The 24,314-nt window shown below is 45.8% G+C and overlaps 2 protein-coding genes across 2 annotated transcripts in view; both read left to right on the top strand.

The window, feature by feature from the left end:
- LOC131261967 (ecdysone-induced protein 74EF-like) overlaps positions 1-8,170 on the top strand; it is a 44,711-nt gene extending 36,541 nt beyond the window's left edge. Inside the window, exon 6 of the mRNA XM_058263847.1 lies at positions 6,003-8,170. Within this exon, the coding sequence (XP_058119830.1) occupies positions 6,003-7,423 (1,421 nt within the window). The 3' untranslated portion in view covers positions 7,424-8,170. The remainder of the gene's footprint in view (positions 1-6,002) is intronic.
- Positions 8,171-18,789: 10,619 nt separating this feature from the next.
- LOC131265032 (uncharacterized protein DDB_G0271670-like) lies at positions 18,790-20,427 on the top strand. Its single transcript, XM_058267294.1, has 2 exons — positions 18,790-19,773; positions 19,841-20,427. The coding sequence occupies exons 1-2, from the start codon at positions 18,790-18,792 to the stop codon at positions 20,159-20,161; spliced, it is 1,305 nt and encodes a 434-aa protein (XP_058123277.1). The 3' UTR covers positions 20,162-20,427.
- The last annotated feature ends 3,887 nt before the right edge of the window (positions 20,428-24,314 follow it).

The raw sequence follows: 24,314 nt of genomic DNA, 5'->3' as shown, positions 1-24,314 counted from the left end.
CTGTCTCTTCGGGCTTTCGTCATTTTCTTTCCTTTGCTCCTCCTTGCTCCCATCTCTGATGAAAACTGCTTCTATTCTGTTTGTTTTTTTTCTTCTTTACCCTCCGATGAAATCAATGTTTGTGATTTGGAGTTTCGCTCGGCTTCGCTGCGAGTGAAAAGAAATATAATCTCCTCCGACGTCTGGACGTCCCGGGTATGGTAATCTGATTTCGCTCTAAGGATGAGGAAAAATAATGAACGAGTGGTGGGGAGGACTGAGCGCGCCTAGTGGTGATAAGAAAGGAAGAAAAATTATAATCCCGGTGTGGGAAATGGATCACATTCAACCTGGGGTTGTGGTGTTTAAATAATATCCTAGTTTAAGTGTAAAGGAATTACAAAACCTAACCGATGGTGCATGGTGAAATGATTTTCATTTCATTTGCATTCATAAGCAGTGGAATTTTCCATTTAAAATTCATCCCACAACAACCAGAAATAAACAGTGTTGTAAAATAACGTTCAAACTTCAATTTAGACATCCATATTTACCTCTAGGCTATTGATGAGAATTTCTCCCAGTGTGTTCACACTTCGTTCACCCACCTACACCTACCGAAAAACCTAGTAAATCATTCTTCCTCGGAGCACCATGAGCTCGTTTTATCTTCCCATGCCGGAGATGAATGTTTGTCCCTCATTTCCCCCCCAACCCCCTATTAGCAAATGGGACAAGCATTGTCAGAATAGCGCACGATGTTTCCCTCCGGCCCCACACTGCCTGCCGACCGAGTAGGCTGTAAATTAGTGCCCCGGGTGTTGGTTGGCGCTATACTCAGCCTCCCGGGAATCTCCTCACCGGGTGAGTGAGTCCGTCCGCGATGGGGTAGGGGGGAGGAGAAATAAACGTGGCGTGGATTCGAGATCAGTATTTTCCAGATAACTGACGGCAATGCCCATCCCACACACACACCCCTTCTTTAACCCTTTTGCGGGTTTCCCGTTGCGCGCGCGGAGGTGGTGGAAATTTGGGATGGATTTCATGGGAGAATCTATTCCGCTGTCTCACGTAAGCCTCTCCGCTTATGTGCGCCCAGGCGTAAGATACGGCCGGAATGTGGAGACCGATGGGCGCGCAGTGTTTTGCATAAAATGTTGCTAAGCGGCGACAAAACGATCATCTAAATTTGATTTTTCGGATCGATAGTCACCCGGGTGTTCGGGTTCGAAAGATGGGGGACGTGATTCGAACGTTGCGCCAAGTATGACAGCAGCAGCAGCGGTGACGTTTGGTGTGGACTAAATGTGGTTTCGGAAATGATGCCAAAAGTTGACGACTGCCTGCGTTGTCACTCGGTCGGACGGGATTTCGGGGCAGTAATACTATTAACAATTTATCCGGCTTTTGGCGACATGGGCTAGCGAATAAAGGTGTCTGAATTGATGATCAAAACGTATCATACAGGCATACAAACAGAACAAGGACTAACATTTTTAATAATCACACTTATTGGTTCAAAGTTGCAAATTTAAATAAAAATTAAAATTCAAATACTAATGATGATGAGAAGTCGCCTCCAATATAGGAAACTTTCTTTCAAAAGCAGAGAAAAGTATGAGAAAAACATTGTTAGTTGTGTTTGTCATACTCTTCAAAGCCCTTAAGAGGTTTTTGTAAAACAATCGTATTAAAATTGTTTCGTTTCAATTTTAAGCGTTTAGAAAAATTGTTTAAATTAAGAAGGAAACCATAATGCGCTACGTTTAAAATTCTCTTCCAAATTTAATTCGGTTAGAATATCGGCCCATGAGCGCCGGGGCTCACCACCTTGACGGCGTGGGTTCGAATCCCAACCGAAACCGGATCCTCCCCTGTACGAGAGGACTGACTAGCCACGTACATAAAAGGAAAAAAGTCTTATAAGTACTTAACAGCCAGAAACGACCAAAAAGAAGGTCGTTATGCCAAGAAATGGAAGAAGAAAATTCTCCTCCCGCTTGGTTTCTGTTTTTAATTTAATAAATTTAATGCTTTTGGCGGAGATGTTTAGGCAACAGCACTAAGTTACATAAAATATACACGCGACCATGGGTTGATCGTCCCTTTGGGCTTGAAGGGTATTTTGTGTTCCCTTTAAGAAGTTTCATTCGGAACGCATATTTTAGTGCCAAAAAAGTCTACTTATACCGAAGATGATTAAAAGTTAATTAATAATACTCAACCGCGAAGTTTCGCCGCGTCGTGAGAGGAGCATATGCTCGTCAATGCTACAGTGTGCCTCCTCCCTGGGTGATTTCTTCATCCTGCCAGGTCTAGCCAGGTTTTCTTCCTCCGAGTCCGGATGGTTTTCCATAAGTTGCTCCACGAAGTACAACTCGTTTTGCCTCGCTTCCAGCTGGTGGTGAATTTCCCAGGGTTCAGGTAGAAGGAAGGCTTACATCTCTGCCAAACGCTGGCAAACGTGTCGGGTACATGTCTAGAAGCGTGTGCCATCTCCCTCGACAGTCAGTCTGTCTGTCTGTTTGTCGGGGCTGTCTGTCTGTGTTCGTCCGTTCGATTTCCGTCCCCATCTGGCTGGGTTGCCTTCGCATAATAAACTCACTCACCCGCTCACTCACTCGTTCAGCGATGAGACTGCATTCGATCGATCATGAGCACACTTTTCCATCGCCCATTTCCCCAGCTCCACGATCCTTTTTCGAGCGAGACTCGTAAGGGGGAGACAAGATATTCTTGCCGATGATGCTGGTTGGGTCGTATCGATTCTCGCGGGTGGTGTGACGGCAGATCGAGGTGGGTTTTGTTGTTGCACTGAGGTGGATCGAGGTCGGGGTGAACTTCTACCAAGATTTCACCTTTCGCATCACCTCTCCTCTCCATTGCACGCGTCGATGGCAGTGTGTTTGGGTGATGGTGGTCGGTTTGGTTCTGTTCTTCGTGCACAATTGGCTTTAACCCGGTGTGTTTCGTACGTTCACTACCAAGTTTGAACAAAAGTTTATCTTTGTAATTTATCTTTGCTTCTGGAATTTGATTATATGGTTTCTTTTTTTTTTCTCCCAATTGAGTGAAACTTGTGCGGGATAGAAATAAACTTTTCTTTTCCACATGGGCCAGCGCACGCTGGTATATTGGTAATAAAGTGAACAAGGAACGCTTGTAGTTTTATTTGAAGTATAAATTATGAAAATTTATGACCACCACTATCGCACGATCGGTTTGTAAAACGAGAAAATGTTCGGAAACTTTGCTCGAACGCTGGTCGCTAGTCGGTTTTCTCAATATCTACGATACAGATGCTGCCCGTATTCGGTAGAAATTAATCATCATTCTCTTACCTTCTTCGTCTGAATGAAGGGCTTAGAAGGTAGTTTACTAAAAACAGACAAGTGAAATACTCCAGCAGAAGCAAGAGAGATTGAGTTTTCTGATGAGAGTACAACTGTGCAATGAACCGGAAGGAAGTGGGAAAACCACCGAAGTTCATGAGCGAGGTGAAGTTGAGCTGAGCTGAAAACACAAAGGCTCGAGCTTGGACGATGTAATTAGAGGTGGATTTTATCGCCTTCACTCGGCGAGACACCCTTGCGTAGGAATGCGTAGTCAATGCAATGCATGACCGCGTCCTGGCTGTGCACGTGGTTCGGTGCATTGAGTTGATTCCCGGGAAGATTTTCCACTTATTCACTGCCCTAGCCGTCCAGTTTTGGATAGACTGGCCTTAAGGACGCATTTCATGGATCAACAGTCTTCATCCGTTTGCGGCGATGCGTTCTGCTGCGTGGTACGAAGTGGAACATTGGTCCCCCTTGATGTGGGCGAATGGCATCGAGGGAAATCAAACATCGTTTACCTGAACGAAGTAATTTAATATTCCTCGATTAACAATCACGCAACGGTGAGTCCTTTACGCCAGGGGGGAGCGTGTTATCGATCGAACGCACGCTGCAGTAGCCAAACATGGCCGCGGGTTTGGGCTTTACGGAAAGGCCTATGATGTACATAAGTTTGCTATTTTAATATGTTATATGTTTTTGCGCTTGCCCTCTCCACACTAACGCTTCCAGCAACGTGTCAATTTTAATCGCTACTCTCATACTTCATATTTCATTTTCATTGTACGCCATTTCGTTACATGAGATGTCAGCGGGCATCGCAAAATCATAATTAATGTTGACAGTGTTTCAAGAGTCTTTCTTTTTTTTTTAAAAAAAGCATCGTTTTGTTTTTAATGCTCCCGCCAACATGGCTTCATTTTTGACCATATTGATTATGTGATTATTCGTTCGTCAGTTACGCAGAACTTTTCTGTTTTTATGGACTGCCGAAAAGCCTTTGTTTTTGTTTGACCTGAATCATACTTGTGGGGACAAGGGGGAGTTAAACGATGGACATTTTTAAAATATATAAATATTTTACCAGCATCATACATCATTTTCTTCCTCGCTTGTATGTGTACTGGTTTTTGTACCGTTTGCCTGTGTAGCATATTGAAATAACATTGCCATTAATGGTTGTTTTCACCATCACCTTTTCACACCTTTTTCATTGAATGGCTTCGTCTGTTTCTCATCTATATCATCTGACTCTAAAGGCACGCATACACATCATTACCATATCCACAAGTGAACATTCACCCAACATCCACACAATTCAACCACACACCTACACACACTAACTTTGAAGATGCTGACCGGATCCCCAAAGATGATTTAGCAGAGCCAACCATTTTTTCCCATTGTCAAACGTTTATAAATATCCCCCATGTGTAACATTAAATGATTGACCGACAAAATGCAAATGCAAAATTTGGTGCAACGAAAGAGGATACAGAGAGAGCTCGGGTACAGAGTGAAAGACGCATTCAAAAAAAAAAAAAAACGAATAGTTATATGATTCCAAACTCACTGCGAATAATCTCTTCAAAGAAAAGAAAAATGCGCCACTTCATGAACGATGCCTGTATTTATTTGTTTTTTATTTAATTTTACATTCGAATGTGAACGAGTCAAACAGTAACAACGCAAAACAAAACGAGAAAAAAAAATACACAGTCAATCGATGGAAAAGGTTAAGGAAACGAAATCGGAGTTGTACGCAACAACACACCCGATAGAAAGCAATTGGTATTGCGTCCTTTTCGAGTCAACTTTTTCGGAAGTATTGATTAAATTTCGTTCTGTTTTTTACACATTTACCCATTCCGGTAGTAGTATAGATATATATAAATCCATTTTGTTCGTTATCTTCTGCACGATCCCCCCGGTCCCACTTGCTTTACGAAGCAGCAAACATGTTTCGATTACATTCGTATCCCAGTAGCGTAGTAGGCTGTTTGATCCCGGAAACGACCGAACGAACCTTTCGGACACAGTAGTAGTACGTGTGTGGTGGATCCATTTGCACAGTGTTTCGGCTTTTTTGTTTACCTTTTTGATATCGTTTGATGCTTGTGTTGAATCGTTCAACTTTCAAGTAGCACTAAGAGCGTGCATGGAATGACCTCATGCTACTCCAACTACTTTGCTTTCTACAGCCCAGTAACTTCTTCCCATCACTTTTTGTTTTATGGTGTCCTAGACAACCATCACGTTTCTTTGCCGTTTCATTCAGACAGTGTAGAGTGTCCACTTTCCACTTGCCGGGGTGGTCCTTTGAAGAAAAACGGGGAAGTTGTTCAGCTCCCGAAAGTGAAATCGTTGCCCCCTCTGGTGCATTTGGTAGTAGAACCCACCTTTGGCCCCCCCTCCCTGCATTATATACACCCACACTACTGAGCCGGTTTTAGAGCAAGACGGTTTCGAAAAAGATGTTCAATTTGCCATTTGTATAGAGGGACAAACACTTTTTTTTAAATGATCTCGTAAAGCGTGTGATGCTAAAAAAATGATAGCACAACACACAAACCCATACAAAGACAGGGCGATAGAAAAAGGAAGGACACGGAACGAACGCGATGTGAAATTAAATAGAAAACAAATAAATAATCAAAGCTCTCTTGTTCCCTTTTCCGTTCCCAGGTGGGCAATGGACGGTAATCGATACGAATTATTCGCGGTTTGGCATTACGCCCTGTCAGACGAATTTAGGCCTGCAGCAACAGCAGCAGCAGCAGCAGCAGCAACATCAGCAACAACAGCAGCAGCAGCAACAGCAGCAACATCAACAGCAACAACATCAGCAGCAGGTTCAGCAGCAGCAGCAACATCATCAACAGCAATCGAGTCAGCAGCAACATCAGCATCAAGCTGGTGATAGTCAGTCGCTAAGTAGTGGCGGCAACACCGCAAACAGTACGACGAATGGTGGCGCTGGTGGTACCGGCGGAGGCACTGGTGGGGCCGGTTCGGCCGGGGCCAACAATGGGAATACGCTTACGAACGCGTCGGCAACGAACTCGAACGCCACGACGCCACAACCGACGACGCCCGTACAAATCTACCAGCATCCCTTCTCGCCCCAGATCATCTCGGTCAATCCGAACAACATGGTCAACAGCTACCAGTCATCGAACATTTCCACCCCAACGTCACCGCAGGCAGGAGGCGACCAGACGACGGCCGGGCTGGTATACAGTACGGGCACACCGAACCAATCCCCGCTCGGGACGGCCACGGCCACCACGACGACGACAAACGCGGCCGGAGCGCCCGGCAACAACGGAGCGACGGTGGCGGCCGGTGGAAACGGGGCTGCCGGTGGCAATGGAACTACCGCCGGGGCGGGAGCGACCGGTACCGGGACGGTGCAACCGGTCAAGCGGAAACGATCCGTCAATCCGCAGGGTGACGAAAACTTCCTGCGTGCCCTCGAGGCGGTCCGCTTCGGAGGCATCGGATTCTGCAAGGCGGCTCGCCTGTACGGCGTGAACAACCGGACCCTGTGGCTCGAGTACAAAAAGCGAGGCTACCCGATCAGCCGGCCGAGCATTAAGAACCGGATCAAGCTGGAACCGAACATATCGCCACCCCCGACGGCCACAACGCCACCCGGAGACGAGAATGCGTCTATGGAACACTACGATACGGCCCTTTCGTCCCCGGCGCTCAACATGTCCCTGCAGCAACAGCAGCAGCAGCAGCAACAGCAACATCAAGCGACGCAACAGCAAGTGACCGCGGCACAACAACAACAGCAGCAGCAGCAACAAACTCAACAGCACCAACAAGCCCAGCAGCAACAGCAGCAGAGTAATGACACGACGAATGCGGCGGCGGCGGCAGCAGCTGCAGCGGCCGTTGCTGCATCATCCACCTCCCTCATGTGCCCCCCGCACGGGCATCCGATGGGTGTGATGGGGTTCGTTGATACGCGGCACGTCGATTTCACGACCACGGCCAGCCTGCACCCGATGGCCCGCCAGCGGTACCCGGACACGGCGACCATCAACATGAACACGAGCGCGGTCAACCTGCAGGGGCTGAACTTCAACTCCATGTAAGGGGACGGGTGGCTTCGCGTTGTGGCTGTGAACAGTGGTCCCGATCCGAGCGTATCGCTTGAGGAGCCATCTACGGAGGGGGCGGCGGAGACCTAGAGCCTCCACGCACACCGCCACCTCCGGCGCAGACACTGAAATCGTCGAAGTCACAAGATCGTCGCGCATGATGCTTGTTCGTGTGGCATCTATTTTCTATTGTACATATTGGTACCCTAAGCAAACGGTAGCTTCCAGGTGTCCTGATCGTCTGGTATCTCCTGGTTGGAACGTTTATCCGCCACCATCATATGCACCCACGCTCTCTTTCTCTCTCTCTCTCTCTCTCTCTCTCTACAGTATGGAACATGTTCTCTTCTTCTTGCTTCACGTGTGTTTTCGCACGAAGCTGCGGGCTTCGGATTTCACTAAGAAATTCACTCGTTGGTAATTCACGGGGTTAAAAACGGGAACTTTATTTGTTTCTATCACTTAACAGCACTAGTTAACGCGACTAGCGATTTGACACGAAGCCTTGGGTTTCACGTCGAAACGTTGGGTTAGCGCGAAAGGTCCGGCTTGATCCTCTCGTCTCCTGGTGTGACGGTTGCAGCCTCCAGCTCTCCCTTCGCTCCGCCGTTCTCTTTCCGATCAACGTGGCCCGTAAATGCCACGTGTCTGGGCGTTTTTGGCCAGGGTCATTTTTCACTCGAGTTTTTTTACGGATCGCGACAGTATTTTGCCTTACAAACGGCACTTTTCGCGATCACGTCGCGGTCACCAAATGTTTGCTGCACGTAGCAGGCCGTGAAGCGGCGACGAAGCACTCGGATGGAAATCGCGTCGAGTTGATAAGATAATATTTTCTGCACGTAGCAGAGATTATGATCGAAATATGATCAGTTTATACTTCCGTTTCGTTAGACTCTCAGATTCCTTCTGTTAATCTGTTAATACGTTTGTGAGTCGATGGAACATTTAAAGGGTTGTCTCTTGAGACGTATCTTATTATGCCACGTTACTTTGTCGTTCGTCGCGCACTTCCAGCAATCGAGATTATATTTTTCGACTCCTTATAGGTTCATGATCCGTTTGCCTGCGGCTTGCAAATTTATAGTTTTCCAATATTTCCAATGGTGTTGGACTGAAGTGCGTTTTTTATATTGCATCAATTTTGTCCAACGTCTTGGTATATGGTGCCGCATTGTGTATCTTATATATCGTTCTTGTGTTGACTATTTCATCGTTCTTTTTCCTTTTCATTATAATAACCTCTAATTCTTTCTGATACTTCAGGTCGGTGAGAACTGAACTCTATGTCCGGGCACTGAATAGCACCGCTACACGTGTTAAACACGGGATGTTCAATCACCTTTACTGCTATGCCACATGGTTCAGGGATCTTTTTGATTGACTTGGCTTTAAGCGCAAGTTTCTCATTTTTTTGGCCTCTCTGATCCGAGTGACATGCTACGGCTTGACTCCCATCGCGTTTTCAAGAACCTTGTTCAATGGAAAAGGATTGACTCAGCTTAGGTCTTGTCGATCCGTATGTGATTCCAAGGTGTCGTTCAAGCACCTTTTCCAACGCGAGCCATTTTGTTCTCTGCGTTGTCTTGTCCTGTAAATATGTTTGCCTCCTTGGAATTCAACAAATAGTCGCCGGAACGTGATATAGCACTCGATCATTATCGTGGGAGTTGAAGTGAAATCGAATTTTTCCGTAGAGACAGATTTTGCCGACCGCAAAGTAATACTCGACGATGGCATTGATCTCTTCGAGCGAGAGTTCTCGTAACTGCCTACGTTTACTCCTTCTTCTAAGAGCTTTAACGCGGAAACATCGGCACGACGAGTTTGAATAGGCACAGTCATGCACGACATGGAGGTGGTCTCGTTCAAGGAAGACGTAAAGCATCCTAATGTCTCGATTCGCTTTTTCGATGATGCTAAGAAGTGTTTCAGTTCCTGCCACATCATCGAATCGCCAAACACCTGCATGGTAATACCGATATTGTGTATCACGTCTACGAGAAAGGTCCGTAAGTCCTCTTTGGAGATAGGTGCGCTCTCCCTGAAGCTCATCTCTGATGTAATCATGTGCACTATCTTCCAGTGTTGGTGTAGATTCTCTGGTATTGGTACTATCGAACTCATCGTCATCGGAGGTGCCGATAACGGATCCTCCTCCGTCGCTTCCAATTCCTCCTGAGCCAGCCAGTTGTTCATCAACTCCAGGTTCTTGCGGATCCATGACCGAATCTGATTAGCTGCACTCAGTACTTTTTCACTTATTTCAACTTGCGACGTCTCAACGTCGTCGGTTGTCGTTTCACGGTTAAACTGACTATCGAACTCCATGGTGCCGCTTAATATACCATCTGACCGACCGTACATCCCTTTTTATACCAATAATCTATCACTATATCAACATAATCGATCGACCAGATTTTGCCGACCGCAGAGAGAGAGACAGGTTTTTTTAGAGACAGATTTTGCCGACCGCAAAGTAATACTCGACGATGGCATTGATCTCTTCGAGCGAGAGTTCTCGTAACTGTCTGCGTTTACTCCTTCTTCTAAGAGCTTTAACGCGGAAACATCGGCACGACGAGTTTGAATAGGCACAGTCATGCACGACATGGAGGTGGTCTCGTTCAAGGAAGACGTAAGGCATCCTAATGTAACGATTCGCTTTTTCGATGATGCTAAGAAGTGCTTCAGTTCCTGCCACATCATCGAATCGCCAAACACCTGCATGGTAATACCGGTATTGTGTATCACGTCTACGAGAAAGGTCCGTAAGTCCTCTTTGGAGATAGGTGCGCTCTCCCTGAAGCTCATCTCTGATGTAATTATGTGCACTATCTTCCAGTGTTGGTGTAGATTCTCTGGTATTGGTACTATCGAACTCATCGTCATCGGAGGTGCCGACAATCGTATCGGGATCGAGATCTGGATTTTCCGCCAAGAGTCGATAGATGTTTTATAGGTCTTTTCCTTGTCATTGTAACTTAATATCCCTTCTGAGCAATGGTCGGGAGTCATTTGATGAACGACAGAGAAATTGTTCTTCTTCTCTAAAGATATGGAGTAAACTTTGGGATGAATTGGATTTTCCATGAACCCTAAAAATTCCATGGTTCTAAGACTATCTCGGCGTGTGCCCTGCTGGCCATCGCGTTGCCTGTGCAGGACGATAGACTTGGCGTCAACTTTGGTTGTGGTTTCATTCTCCAGAGCAGCCGCGACTGACTCAGGCGTAGCGAGCATGTCTATGTCGGTAATGGACACCGTGACCGTGTCGACCACCAGTCGAGCCACGCCATCCCCCTGCAAAACTCGTTCTATGGCGCTCATACCCGCCTCGCCGTTCATCCCACGCTTCAGGGATAGCGAAAGAGTGTCAACCGCCGTCCGCTTCCCTTCAAACTCCTGCAGAAGAGGGTCGCCTGATGATCTTATGCGCATGTAGAGATCAAGATAGGACGTGCCTCCCGCAGTCGCTACCTTGATCGATTCCGGCCACAGTTTTCTTTGCTGCGCTTTGCCGCTACCGGACTGAGGCCTCGAATCGGTCTTGGTATTTGCCTTGACGATTGCAGTTTTTCGACTCTCGACCAGCTTGTAGCCCATACCGCCGATTCTCTTGCCATACTGAGCAGACACAGACACCCCCTGAGCCCGCACGTTGGTCCAGAGTGTGAAAATGCCCTCTCTGTTGACCACGGTAGGGGCGACACTCAAGGCACTACGGAGTAGTGTTCCCGATACTCGGACTTCGTTGGGGTGGGCCTCTGCCATATTGCCACAATATGTACCTGGGATCGTATGTAATTCGATTTCTCAGGTAAGAGATAGCGTTCTGTGCTGCCCCTGCTCCTAGCATGGTTGTGTTACGACCGGCAGCACCTTCACCTTCAATGGAATGGTCCCCAAAATGGGCCACCCTCCCTCGTATTCCGGTATTTATTTCCAGCCTACGTGCTTCCGAGCGTCTTAATTGTGCACGTTTACGTGCTGATTTTGTGGGTTGGGGAGTAATCGGCGCCACGATGGCCCGACTTCTCAACTGCTTAACCACCTCCTGTTTAACTGGAGGTACCTTTCCCACTATTTTAACTTGTGCCAGCATTCTTACTGGCACTGGAACGTCCGCTTGGATGCTCACATTTCGTGATTTCCCTTTCAGCGGCCTCCTTGGGTGAGGGGAGCTTAGTTGAAGTAAGCCTGATCCCCCCAACTGCCGGGGCTCTCGTTCCCAGACGCAATCGATGTTTGCTCCGAAAATATCTCTGACCTCACCCACAGCGTGGACGAAGTACACTGATCTTCTCTCCATGTCATTCCGTACTGCCTCTGGACTCAATACCACCTCGCCCCTTTGGACGTCAAAACTTGAGACCGCCGCTGCACAATCACATTGGCCGGCCTTTGGTAAAGAACCGACCAACACGTCGATAAGACGGTTGTCTCGAGTACGACCCCAGATAGGGGCCACAAGGTGTTGCTTCAAGTACGATTTGCCATAAACAGTGCACCTGTCATGATGCACCTCCGTTCGCAGTCCTTTAATTTCACTGAGAGTTGGCATTGTTGATCCCAACTCCCGAACGATCGGCCCAATTGCTAACGGTTCTGACCCATTGCTCTGAATTTCGTCTTCCAAAGAAAGACTACTGACCGATTCCTCGATCTCCAGGCTAGGATAGAGACCCGTTGACTTGAGACACCCTTGCTTGCTACCTCCGAAAGGGGTGTCACCCTCGGCCATTCCACCGCTTAGCTTTCCAGCCGGCAAACAGCGCGACACTTGTCCGGTAGGGGTCTGGTTTGGCTTGCTTCCTCCAAGGCAACCATCAACCTTGGTCTTATGGTGCCGACCAGCTTGTAGCCCTGCTGTTACGCTTTGCCACTGTCATGCTGAGGCCTCGAGTCGGTCTTGGTTTTTGCCTTTTTGGCGGCTGCAGTGTTTCGACTCTCTAGCGATAGTGGTTTGTTCGGCGTTTGTATCCGTCATCTTCGATTTATCGTATTAAGCGCACTGCTGTGGTTCACTATAAAAGACACACGTTTGTGCAAATTCGATAGGAGTGCGCACCATCTAGGCCATCGGCATTGGTGCTACACGTGGTTTGGAACGTGATAATTGCCGTTCTTGTGTTGACTATTTCATCGTTCTTTTTCCGGTTCACTATAACAACTTCTAATACCCTCTGATACTTCAGATCGGTGAGAATTTCATCATCTGACATGAACTCGATATCCGGGTACCGAATAACAGCTTTACTGTTATGCCACACGGCTCAGGGATCTTTTTGATGGACTTGGCTTTAAGCACAAGCTTGCGCATTGTTTGCTCTTATTAATAGCTTGCCACCTCTGAGCCTAGTGACATGCTCCGGCTTTTGACTCCCATCTCGTTTTCAAGGACCTTGTTTAAAAGGAAAGGATTGTGTAACGACGTGGAATTGACCGATCAAGCGCGAAGGTAGCTTGACCGTGTGCGTCAGTCGTCTCCAATGCGAACACCTTTTACTGTGCACTTGACTCCTTCGGCTTTAGTATCAACGTGTTCGGTCCGGGCCGTGACTATGCCGACACCGGAGAAAACAACGTGTGATACTAAAACCTGGACTTGACGATAACCGAGAATTCGGTCCGCGACGTGACTATGCCGCCAACGGAGAGAGATTCCGACGAATTATCGTTAAGTCTTTCGGATAGGGTTAGGAAGCTGGCTTTCGGTACGATCGGTCCGCGCCGTGACTACGCCGACGTAGAAATCGCGACCGAGGATGGGATAGAACCTTGGATCTTTCGAAAGTTTGGTCCGTGCCGTGACTACGCCGACGCCGGAGGAGACGCTCTCGAATTTTCCTGAGTCTTTCGGACTGGGATAGAAAGGTTGATTCGGTATGATCGGTCCGCGCCGTGACTACGCCGACAACGGAGATAACGTAACCGGGTTGGAATTGGACTTGTGGATTTTTCGAGAGTTTCGTCCGGGTCTTGATTGCTGGCCATGCACTTGAACCCTTATGTCGATCGCGTAATCGTTCGATTGTTCGTTCTACAATGTTGTACGTTAATTTGGTTCTCCGGATTTCGGTATTCGTGAATACATTGTTACGTCGCGCCTGCTCGCGATCGAACGTGATATTTTATGGTTTGCCTCCTAACTTGCTTCCGTTGTTTAGATTGATTGTTTTTTTATATCTGGCCTCTCCCTACATTGTCGCCAGTTCTTTCTTTTCGTTTTCAAGTTCAACTTTAAATATTGTATCTTTTTGTCTTGGTTACGAACGAACATATGGTCCGTCCGCAACACCGCCCCTCGTAAAACGGATACGGCCTGTTTTACGCCATGGTTTCGGATCATTTTCCTTCATTCGTTCCCATGTACAAAAAGTAAAGCCTATTTTCTAATTTATCTAATTTATTTGATTCTTATTTCCTCATTTAACTTCTTCTTCTTTTTTTTTAAATCCTCCCCAGCGCGAAGTCGCTGGAAAGGTCCGCAAAAATATGACAGGCTTGTCTACCCGTTATTTTATATTGGCTCCATAAGACTATCGCCTCCGCGATAGCCTCCGGCATTCTTACTTGCTCTTGCCTGCACGTATCTATAATGTGTTGAATCGAATCGATTCGGATTTCACTAAATTCACGTGGTTAAAAACGGGAACTTTATTTGTTTCTATTACTTAAGAGCACTATTTAACGTGACTAGCGATTTAACACGAAGCCTTGGGTTTCGCGTCGGGTTAGTGCGAAATGTCGGGTTTGATCCTCTCGTCGCCTGATGTGACGGTTGCAGCTATCACAGTCCGTGCTGTACGCTGAAGGTGATTGCGGGACCACTCTCCCTTCGCTCCGCCGTTCTCTTTCCGATCAACGTGGCCCCTAAATGCCATGTGTCTTTGGCACCCTGGGCGGTTTTTTTTGCCTCTCTGAGCCGAGTGACATGCTACGGCTTGACTCCCATCGCGTTTTCAAGGACCTTGTTCAATGGAAAAGGATTGACTCACCCTAGGTCTTGTCTATCCGTATCTGATTCCAAGGTGTCGTTCAAACACCTTTTCCAACGCGAGCCATTTTGTTCTCGGCGTTGTCTTGTCCTGTAAATATGTTTGCCTTGGAATTCAACAGATAGTCGCCGGAACGTGATATAGCACTCGATCATTATCGTGGGAGTTGAAGTGAAATCGAATTTTTCCGTATAGACAGATTTTGCCGACCGCAAAGTAATACTCGACGATGGCATTGATCTCTTCGAGCGAGAGTTCTCGTAACTGCCTGCGTTTACTCCTTCTTCTAAGAGCTTTAACGCGGAAACATCGGCACGACGAGTTTGAATAGGCACAGTCATGCTCGACATGGAGGTGGTCTCGTTCAAGGAAGACGTAAAGCATCCTAATGTCTCGATTCGCTTTTTCGATGATGCTAAGAAGTGTTTCAGTTCCTGCCACATCATCGAATCGCCAAACACCTGCATGGTAATACCGGTATTGTGTATCACGTCTACGAGAAAGGTCCGTAAGTCCTCTTTGGAGATAGGTGCGCTCTCCCTGAAGCTCATCTCTGATGTAATCATGTGCACTATCTTCCAGTGTTGGTGTAGATTCTCTGGTATTGGTACTATCGAACTCATCGTCATCGGAGGTGCCGATAACGGATCCTCCTCCGTCGCTTCCAATTCCTCCTGAGCCAGCCAGTTGTTCATCAACTCCAGGTTCTTGCGGATCCATGACCAAATCTGATTAGCTGCACTCAGTACTTTTTCACTTATTTCAACTTGCGACGTCTCAACGTCGTCGGTTGTCGTTTCACGGTTAAACTGACTATCGAACTCCATGGTGCCGCTTAATATACCATCTGACCGACCGTACATCCCTTTTTATTAACAACGCCATTAGCAAACATGACCTTCAACGCGGCCATCTCCATTTTGCGAACTGATAACAGATTTACCTGTGCTTCTGGGGGTATACAGAAATTCTCTTAGCGATGGGAAAATTGCTTTCCCCAGCCAATTTTTTTCTGTTGTCTTTATATTTTAGAGGGGAGCTGTAGTAACCATTCCGGTAACGGTCACTAACGGGATTCACGTACGAAGTTTCTAAGAACGGAAGGGTAATGTTCACGGAAGGGCTTCAAGTACGAAGCTTACAGGAACAATAGGGTAATAACGGAAGGATGACGATCATGGTCAGCGTTGACGACCGATCGCGGAACATCAGTCCTCATGGTCCTTAAGAGGGCGGCTAGTAGCGCTATGTTCGACGATTAGGCTGGCGTCAGCATCGCCTTCCACCGGGATCACATTTAAATATTTCTTGTCCAAATGTTTCCATCTCTTTAAGGCCCATTTTTACATTACCTATATCCTGATTCAAAGTGGTCAAGAAATGATGGAATTCTTCTTTTGGAAAGTTATCCAACCTGCTGGAAAAATCTGATCGCACTGACTTGGATATTGGATCTAAACCAATATTGTCCGCATGATGAAGTGATTTTATAAGCTGTGATCTGAACAATCGTATCGGGCTCGAGATCTGGATTTTGCCACCAAGAGTCGATAGATGTTTTATAGGTCTTTTCCTTGTCATTGTAACTTAATATCCCTTCTAAGCAATGGTCGGGAGTCATTTGATGAACGACAGAGAAATTGTTCTTCTTCTCTAAAGATATGGAGTAAACTTTGGGATGAATTGGATTTTCCATGAACCCTAATTAGAAGCCCTTCATCACAATAGCAATGTGCCAAGTGTCGATAGATGTTTTATAGGTATTGTTGTCCTCATGATGAAGTGATTTTACAAGCTGAAAAATCGTATCGGGATCGAGATCCGGATTTTGCCGCCAAGAGTCGATAGATGTTTGATAGGTCTTTTCCTTGTCATTGTAACTCAAAATCCCTTCTGAGTAATGGTCGACAGTGATTTGATGAACGACAGAGAAACTGTTCTTCTTCTCTAAAGATATATTGTATAAACTTTTGGATGAATGAGATTATCTAAGTTATGTTTTCAACGCTGGGGCGAGGTTTTTAAAAAACTCCCGTCCTGGTTAACGGTCTTATTCAGACTAACTTTATTATGCTCTTGATCTTGATGTCCCTATGTCCCTCCCGTGGGAACGATGCTGATGCTGCGTTTTATGCGCGCATCATGTTGCCGGTGGCTTACGGGCTGCCGCACGCGTAGTCGTGGTCATCGTGGGAGCGATGCTGATGTTGCGTTTCGCATCGTATTGCTCCACCGCAGAGTATGGGTTGCCGGTCGCGATGTTTACGTTGGCGTACGGTAACTTCTATGTACCCTAATCCCAAGTACATCATCACAATAGAAATGTTTCCAATTATATTCTTAATTCTGACTTTTATTACATTTTTCTTTCACGATCATGATCTTACATGAAGCGGATAAGTAAGATGATTCAGAGTCGATGAAAGGGAGAGAGAGATAGAGAGCAAGAAAAGCAGTTAAAAGGTCAATGTATTTGATTTTGCGAGTGCGGTTGGTGCATTCGGTGGTGGTTCAGAAGCGATCCCTCCAGCGATGAGTGCCAGGAAGCAACGACGTAAAAGGAACCGAAGCAAAATGACGAGTGAAAAATCCTGTAAATATAAAACGAAAGTCAACGGAATCCGCAATCAAAAAAAACGATACTATTATATTCGGGAACGGGGCGGAAGTCGACATATTATAACTAGTAACAAAAATGTAGTGTAGTAGCGAAAAAAGAGCAAATCATAGTAAGCGAGCCACAGATGTAAGAAAGTGTAGAGTTGAATGAAATCAACCCGCTTAGGGTAAATAGTATTTTTGTTAATTCTTTTTTAGCAATTTATACGTGTGTATATTTGTCGGACGGCAAACGGATCTGCCAGGGATGCGTAAGTAAGTTGTACTGGCGGGGGGCGGAAAACACTTCCTAATTTCCTGTTTTCTTTCCTGCATATGTCGATAAACACAAAAACATAACGCGAAAGAATACCGAGGTGTGATCAAGTGCGAGTGTGATCCACAGATAAATTTCACAGGACAATGGAAACCCCGTGTTGCAACCAATGTGGCAGTTGCGTGGGAAAAATAATCAATTAACTTATGCAGGTGATAGTTGAAGATCATTGTATCGTATCTAATAAACCAGTAAATCAGTATAACACAGAGAACGCATAAAAGAAAAATTAAGATAAAAAGTAAAAAAAAAACAAAACACACACACAAACAAACATTTAAAAATCACATCAGTATGAGACAGGGAAATTCTAGTAAACCATTTGTGCAAAACACAGTCTCTCATTGAAACAATTAATAGACGGAAGCGGAGCGAAACGGAAAGGGGGGAAAGCGTTTCCGATAATATCATTAGCGAAGTGCAATGCTCTCGAACATGCAACATAAAAGACATTTAAAGCAAAAGATGACACAAATAAGGAAGACGTTTCGGGTTCTCGTAGTAGCGAAGAACCCTTCCAGTGGATGCTTATTAAGTAAGATAAAACAAAAAAAGGCGAGGGGGGGTAGCGTGTTGTGCGTGACCAGGATGACCACTGTGTATAGTATAAACCGATAAAATCATAATAAGTTAAACAAAAAACAAACCATAGTATAAAAATCAGCTGTATCTGATAGATGAATGAAAATGGCGACTGGGCGGCGTGTTTCCTGTTTTCCTCTCACCCGGCTGGGAGAAGAGCGTCAAAAGGATATGTGCATCCTGACGGGGCCGTTTCGAACTAAATTAAAATTACCTTACCAGTCTTATCTAATCAGAGGTGTACCGTGCAGTTGGAGGATGTGTTTGGCGGTTCTGCTTCCCGTGCGAAGACCGGCACAAGATCAAATAAATTGCCGCGATAACGCGCGGCACTGTTACGAACAAAGAACCGGATATGAAACACAGACAAAGCACACAATCGAACTACGTACGGTCGAGTTATATGCCATAATTATGTAAATCGCGCAGTGGACGACGGATCCGTTCAAAAGTATAAGGTTGATCGTCGATCGTTCGCTGGGAGGCTGGGGAAGAAAATAATAATTTAAAACAGAAACTCATATGAGGTCAAACACACATCCACATCAAAACCATCTAATACGGTGCAAGAAAAAAGTCAAAAAAAGATACTGTGGAACGCAAGTATTTACTTATGTGAGTAATCTAAATAAATTGAAGAAAAGCATGATGAATCTTAAGTGTACTATCGTGTGGCGTTTTTTTTTTCTTCTTAATGCGACGTTTTTGATCCATTGTTTCAGGTTTTAGGCGAGAGAGGCTGAATTTATTTTCCCCTTGACACGGTTTTCCAAAGCCTTCTCTTCTTTTATTGCACAAACATTTCATGTTGATTTTTTCTTCTCCATCACGTAGTCGCTGATATGGCAAGAATAGCTCTCGGGTTGGTCCCCGGACAATCGACCTCGTCTACGTCCACCGCCAGTGGAACGTCCGAGAGCGGTGGAGGCACCGGTGAACAGCAGCAGTCCGTCTCCGCCGGTGGTCACATCGTGAGTGCCGTGGCAAAACGTGGTCGGCTCCTGATCCGACAGCAGCGCATCAAGAAGGAAAGCGATTCCTCCTCGATCGGCGGACACCAACCGTACGAACCGGACACACCGTCGGACGACAACAGTCCCACGGCCCAGTATGGACATCATCCGCACCTGCTTGCAGTTCCGTCGCATCATCGCTTTGAGCGTCAAGTGTCCGAACCGATCCTACCGCTGTCTTCGGCCACCTCCGTCATTGGCGGTCCGATCGGTTCGTCCGGCGAGGCTCGACCGGCGCCCGGCGATCGATCGCACACCGGTGGCGCTCATTTGCTCACGGTGCCCTCGCAGCAACCGTACCTAGTGAAGCAACACTCGCACCCGCTGCTACCGAGTCAAACGGCCGGCGGTGGCCACGGTTCCGCCAGCTCCTCGTCGTACCAAGCGATCCAATCGTACTCCTTGCAACGGCAGCTCTCTCATCCCGGGTCGGCGGTACAAGGTGGGGGAGGTGGCTCGACCCCGCTGACGCTGGTAACGAGTAGCAGCGGCTCGACACACTATCTGACCCCTTCGTCCTCGCTGAAAACCGACTCGGATGAAGAGGGTGGCAGCGGTACGACCGTACCCGCGAGTGGGATTCCAACGATTCAGCTACAGTCCAGCATCGAGCGCACCGAGTCAAGTCCAACGGTTGTCGTTGTCCCGGCCGAACCCGTCCAAGTATCCGTCACGGCCAGCAGCAGCAGCAGTAGTAACAGTAGCAGCAGCACGAGCGAGCGGCAGACAAACACCACCACGGTCACGTCGACACCGACCAGTACGATTCGTGTCAAAGGGGAGGAACTGTCCCGGTCGATCTCTACTCCATTGGTAAGCGAACGCCCAACGAAACTCGGGGGATCACTTTGAGTGACAATTTTCATTCTCTCCCTTGCAGACATCGTCCCGCTCGACCGACATACCCGGGCTGGACAACCCCCGCTCCAGTCACTGCCCGGTGGTGCGCGAAGGGCCCGCGCTCGGTTGCAACTTCTGCTGGAACACGATCGATGCGCACGGGCGTATCTTGCGGCGCAAAACCAAGTACCACTGCCCCGAGTGCCAGACGAACCTGTGCATCGTGCCGTGCTTCCAGGAGTACCACGAGCGCCAGTCGGCGGAAAATCCTACCCCCACGAACGATAGTGGCGGTGGAGGTGGAAGTAGCGGTGGCACGAAGTCCGGCCTACGGCATTACTCCAAGTCGGGCTCGATGTAAGCCATTGTTGGCCCGTTTTTGTTTTTGGGAGAACGAAGAGCATTCCACTGTCCTCGGAAGGTGCGAGACACAATTGGGTGGAGTGCTCGGTTCTCAAAAATTGTGAGTTGGCGTGTGTGGGTGTGTACCTGTGGGGTGGAGCGTCTTTTGTATCGTTAAGTGTTACCATACTCAAAGGACCGTTTTCGATGGTGGTGATTGGTTTAATTGGAATACGCGGGGAGTCTGCTCCTAAATCAACGACATTTGTAGAATTTGCAAACTGTGTAGCGCCAGCTGACCAAACGGTCAACAAAAAACTAGGAGTGACCCTCAGAAGTGCTCAAACGGGGAATTACGGGCCCATATTGAGAGCCTATCAAACATTGACGTTTTCAAACACTGAAAACTAAAACCAATTTTGCTGCCGCTAGTAGATTGAAAGAATTGTACTGCACCCTTACCACCGGAACCTAAAATGGCTGCGGATGGTAAAGGGTCACACCGGCGCTCGGTGGCTAGAGCTGAGTGGCTTCTTGATGTGTACGCTTATACTCAAAACCCATTTGAATTTAAACGATAGGTAGGACATAGGTAGACCACACGAGTCTTTAGAAAGCGCACAGTTAGCTTCTAGAGATGGTCGCGGTATTTTTTTTAAATGTATGTGACCCCAACGGAAGGAATAGATTTAGGAAAACAAGCCAGTAGCAGTAATGTGCATTCATATCCCGTTATTATCAATGGTAGGCTTAGCGAGATGTGCAAATGCGTTTCAAAGTGAACTTCCTCATCGTTCCCCTTGACGTATACGATCAAATGGAAATGGATGATGATGACGAGCAGAACACGATACACATTGACCTGAACGATGGGAGATTAGTTTTGGATATCCCCAAACGTTCTCCATTCGACGACGTCAGCATATCCAACTGATGCCACTTCTTTGCTGTACAATTTGTTACTAAATCTGTGAAGGGGGGTGTATTGTCCAGCATACAAAACAAAATATATACCATATTCATATATATACATATACCTAACACTATGTACACTGGATAAAGCTAACTATTTTACAATTTAATAGAACGTACCTGACAAATTTAGGGCAGTGTTTTTGTGCGTGAAAGCCCCTGGGAAGAAGAGGGTGGTTAGTAGTCCGAGACCGAGAGAAGAAAAAAAAACAACGAGCTGAACGAAAATGTTCTCACGTGGGCGCCATTTGGGCTGCACAACAACACAACAAACTGAACACGAACATAGATGTTTTAGGATTTAGGAATGACCGAGGGCATACATTTATGCGCGAGACGAGTGATTTTTTATAAAACGATATTTAAACGAAAGCATACACCACACACCACCATGCCATCAGGAGGCGGTTGGTTCGAACCGGGGTTTCTGGCGGGGAAAAGAAATAACGCACGCAAAGCAGCAGGAAACGTTGTTGAACCTTTGTCTCAACAGAAGAAGTGTCCTTCGTTCGCGAACATTTTGGGGCAATCCGCCGCTACGGATCCGCCATTCTACTGTTACCTTTTTTCCGTTTTTGTATCTCCTCATAAAAGCAAAATTCCACAACTTTGGAAAACGAGAGCAGGGTTTCTTTTTTTTTTTGGCAGGACCCCGGATGGGTTAGAATATTATGTGTGTATGTGTGCGCGAGCGTGTGGTTTACTGAACGTACAAATTTTTCGTCCATATTGAGTGCAAAACAGAAAAGATTTATACACATCTAACATGGATAGAAATCTATATAGAAATTTAAATTACTATATATACACACACACACACACACATTCAGCAAGTGAGAAAGATTGACAGTTAAATGAAATCCAAAAAACTAAATAACACACACACACACACACATAAATTTGACGTTGGTTTCCTCATTTAACATGGTAGATTGTTGTAGGAAATGGAAATCATCTTTGTGTATTTTTTTCAAATTCCCAATCGTCTTGCGTTCTGCCTCAATAGGGTAGATAGTATATTGCAGTATAAGAAGCCTATTGTATGACAAGCTGTTTGAATGTGACTGTGACCGACCGACTATCCGTAGCGATGGCAACGGCACACCTTGGAACTTTAAGAGACGAAGAACGGAACGGATCGAATTGTTACAAAAGTGGATGGAAATTTTCGGTACGATTTTGGAAAGTGGACACAAGAAAACCTGGAAGGTGAAATGATAGGATAGGCTTGTTTTTGGTACTTCCGATGGAAAAAAAAATCCTTATTGGTAATGTTATTTGATGTGGTTGGATTTTGATGGAACCATCAGTCGATGTGGATAGACGTGCATTCATATACAAACACCTTAAAAAAAAAACATCGTAGAAACTCGGAGCAAAGTCAGTAATATTTTTGCGACCGAATCCTCGCCACAGGGGATCGGGTTGGTACGAAATTAGCTAAAATAAAAAAAAAAAATGAAGATATTAACAAATATGCCAGCGGGCTAAAACAGCAACATAATAACAGGTCTCTAGGTAACAAAATACAACATAGAACGATAGCTTCAACACTGAAGAAATATATTTAAAATCAAGAAAAATATTTGCCACGTAAGAAGCGCACCCGGCACGCGCAATGTATGTGTTTATGTAGACAAAACCCCCCCGCCCCCGGCCATTTCGAAGCGTCAGGCGTGAGAAATGTAATAAATCGATTTGAATGGACCTTTCATTCTTCTGTGCTTCAACGTGTTTCGATTGTGGTTTGTGGGGGGGGATGTTTGAATAAAAATAACACGCCAGACACACGCCGATGTCGCCTTCATCGTTTCGAGCTGCGAGAAGCTTCATTTTATTTACAGCAGTGTTACGTGGAGTATTACGTTTGGTCTACATAACGTTGTTTTGGTTTGTTTTTACATTCAGTTTTTATTTTCTTTAAAAAAAAAATAACACATTACAACGAACGAATAGAATCTCAGCGCAGTACGAAAGAAACTCAATTCATAATTGATGCTTTACTTCGATTTTCATGCTGGTAGTGTAATGCTTCAAATGGTAAATTATTGTTTAATTACTGCTAAGTAACTTGTTTAAATGATCGCGTTAAGATAAAGTGAAGAAACTGGAGAGAAAGAGAGAGAGACAGAGCGCGCGGCAAAGAGGAAGCAACAGGGATGCCAATAAAAGGGAGAGTAAATCTTTTAAAGTCAAGGAATAAAAGTAGTTTTAATTGTCGATAGCACACAAAACCCTAGGGCTAAACCTATAAGTCGTTTACAGTTGAACATAATAACTACATTACTGCTTACAAAGGCCATCAAACAATAAGCTTCTTGTTTTCATCCAACAGTGTTGATGGCATATTATCAACATCAACACCTTCAACAAAATAAGCATACATTTGAATACAAAATCTTTCTCCTTCAACCACATTTCCATTCATGTTTGCATACATCGCTTTCGTCAACTTCGTATCGTATTGTCTTTTCGTTTTTGCAAAACCGTAAATTCGGAAAAGGAGCTGCCGAGTATCTTTTCTTGGGCAGAAAAAAAGGACACATCCTTCGGTTTGCACGTGCGTCGCAAGCGCTAAACACTCTGAACGGGAGCAATCTGCTAGTATTTCAAAAGTGTGGCCTGTTTGTTTTTCCATTTGTATTGTGTGTCCGCAGTTCTAATAGATCAGATCGTGTATTCTTTTTCTCTTTAGATAATATCGGTACCGAACAAAATGCTTCTTCATTATTTTCTTCATTCGTTTCTAGTTCGAAACATTCGTTGCATTGCTTTCGAGAGTTATTCTACGAGTTGGGGCTTTTTTTAAGACGTTTACTAATTTTACTCTCTTTTTTTGGGTTTTCGGTGGTCTTTACATCTTTTTTTTTTTTTAATTTCTTTTCATTGTTCGCTGCAATCTTTCTAATATTTTTCTGCTGGGGAATGAGGAGGACATCATGTACAGTTATCGAATCCGTTTATTTCACCATTTGTTAGTTGTTGCTTGCCTGGCCTACACTGGGCTATTTAATGTGGCTCTCTTTTGTGTGTAGTACGAACCACAACCTGGAAATATCCGTCCCATCCGGTAGTGACGATATGTTGGGCAGTGGTGAAGGTATGAAAATGAAAAATGACATTCAAAATGCCTCTCAACGCCCTATCAAGGGGTTACTTTCTTTCCAGCGGTTCTTCCATTCGTCCACCTGGTGGCGATG

The sequence above is a fragment of the Anopheles coustani genome, chromosome 2, assembly GCF_943734705.1.
Source record: "Anopheles coustani chromosome 2, idAnoCousDA_361_x.2, whole genome shotgun sequence".
In the NCBI taxonomy this organism is placed as follows: domain Eukaryota; kingdom Metazoa; phylum Arthropoda; class Insecta; order Diptera; family Culicidae; genus Anopheles; species Anopheles coustani.
Note: the sequence above shows the minus strand (reverse complement) of the source record. Positions and strands in the feature narration are given on the sequence as shown.

Coding starts and splice junctions, on each gene's coding strand:
- LOC131265032 (XM_058267294.1), top strand. CDS start 18,790: ATGGCAAGAATAGCTCTCGGGTTGGTCCCCGGACAATCGACCTCGTCT. Junction 19,774..19,840: donor GGTCGATCTCTACTCCATTG/GTAAGCGAACGC, acceptor TCTCCCTTGCAG/ACATCGTCCCGCTCGACCGA.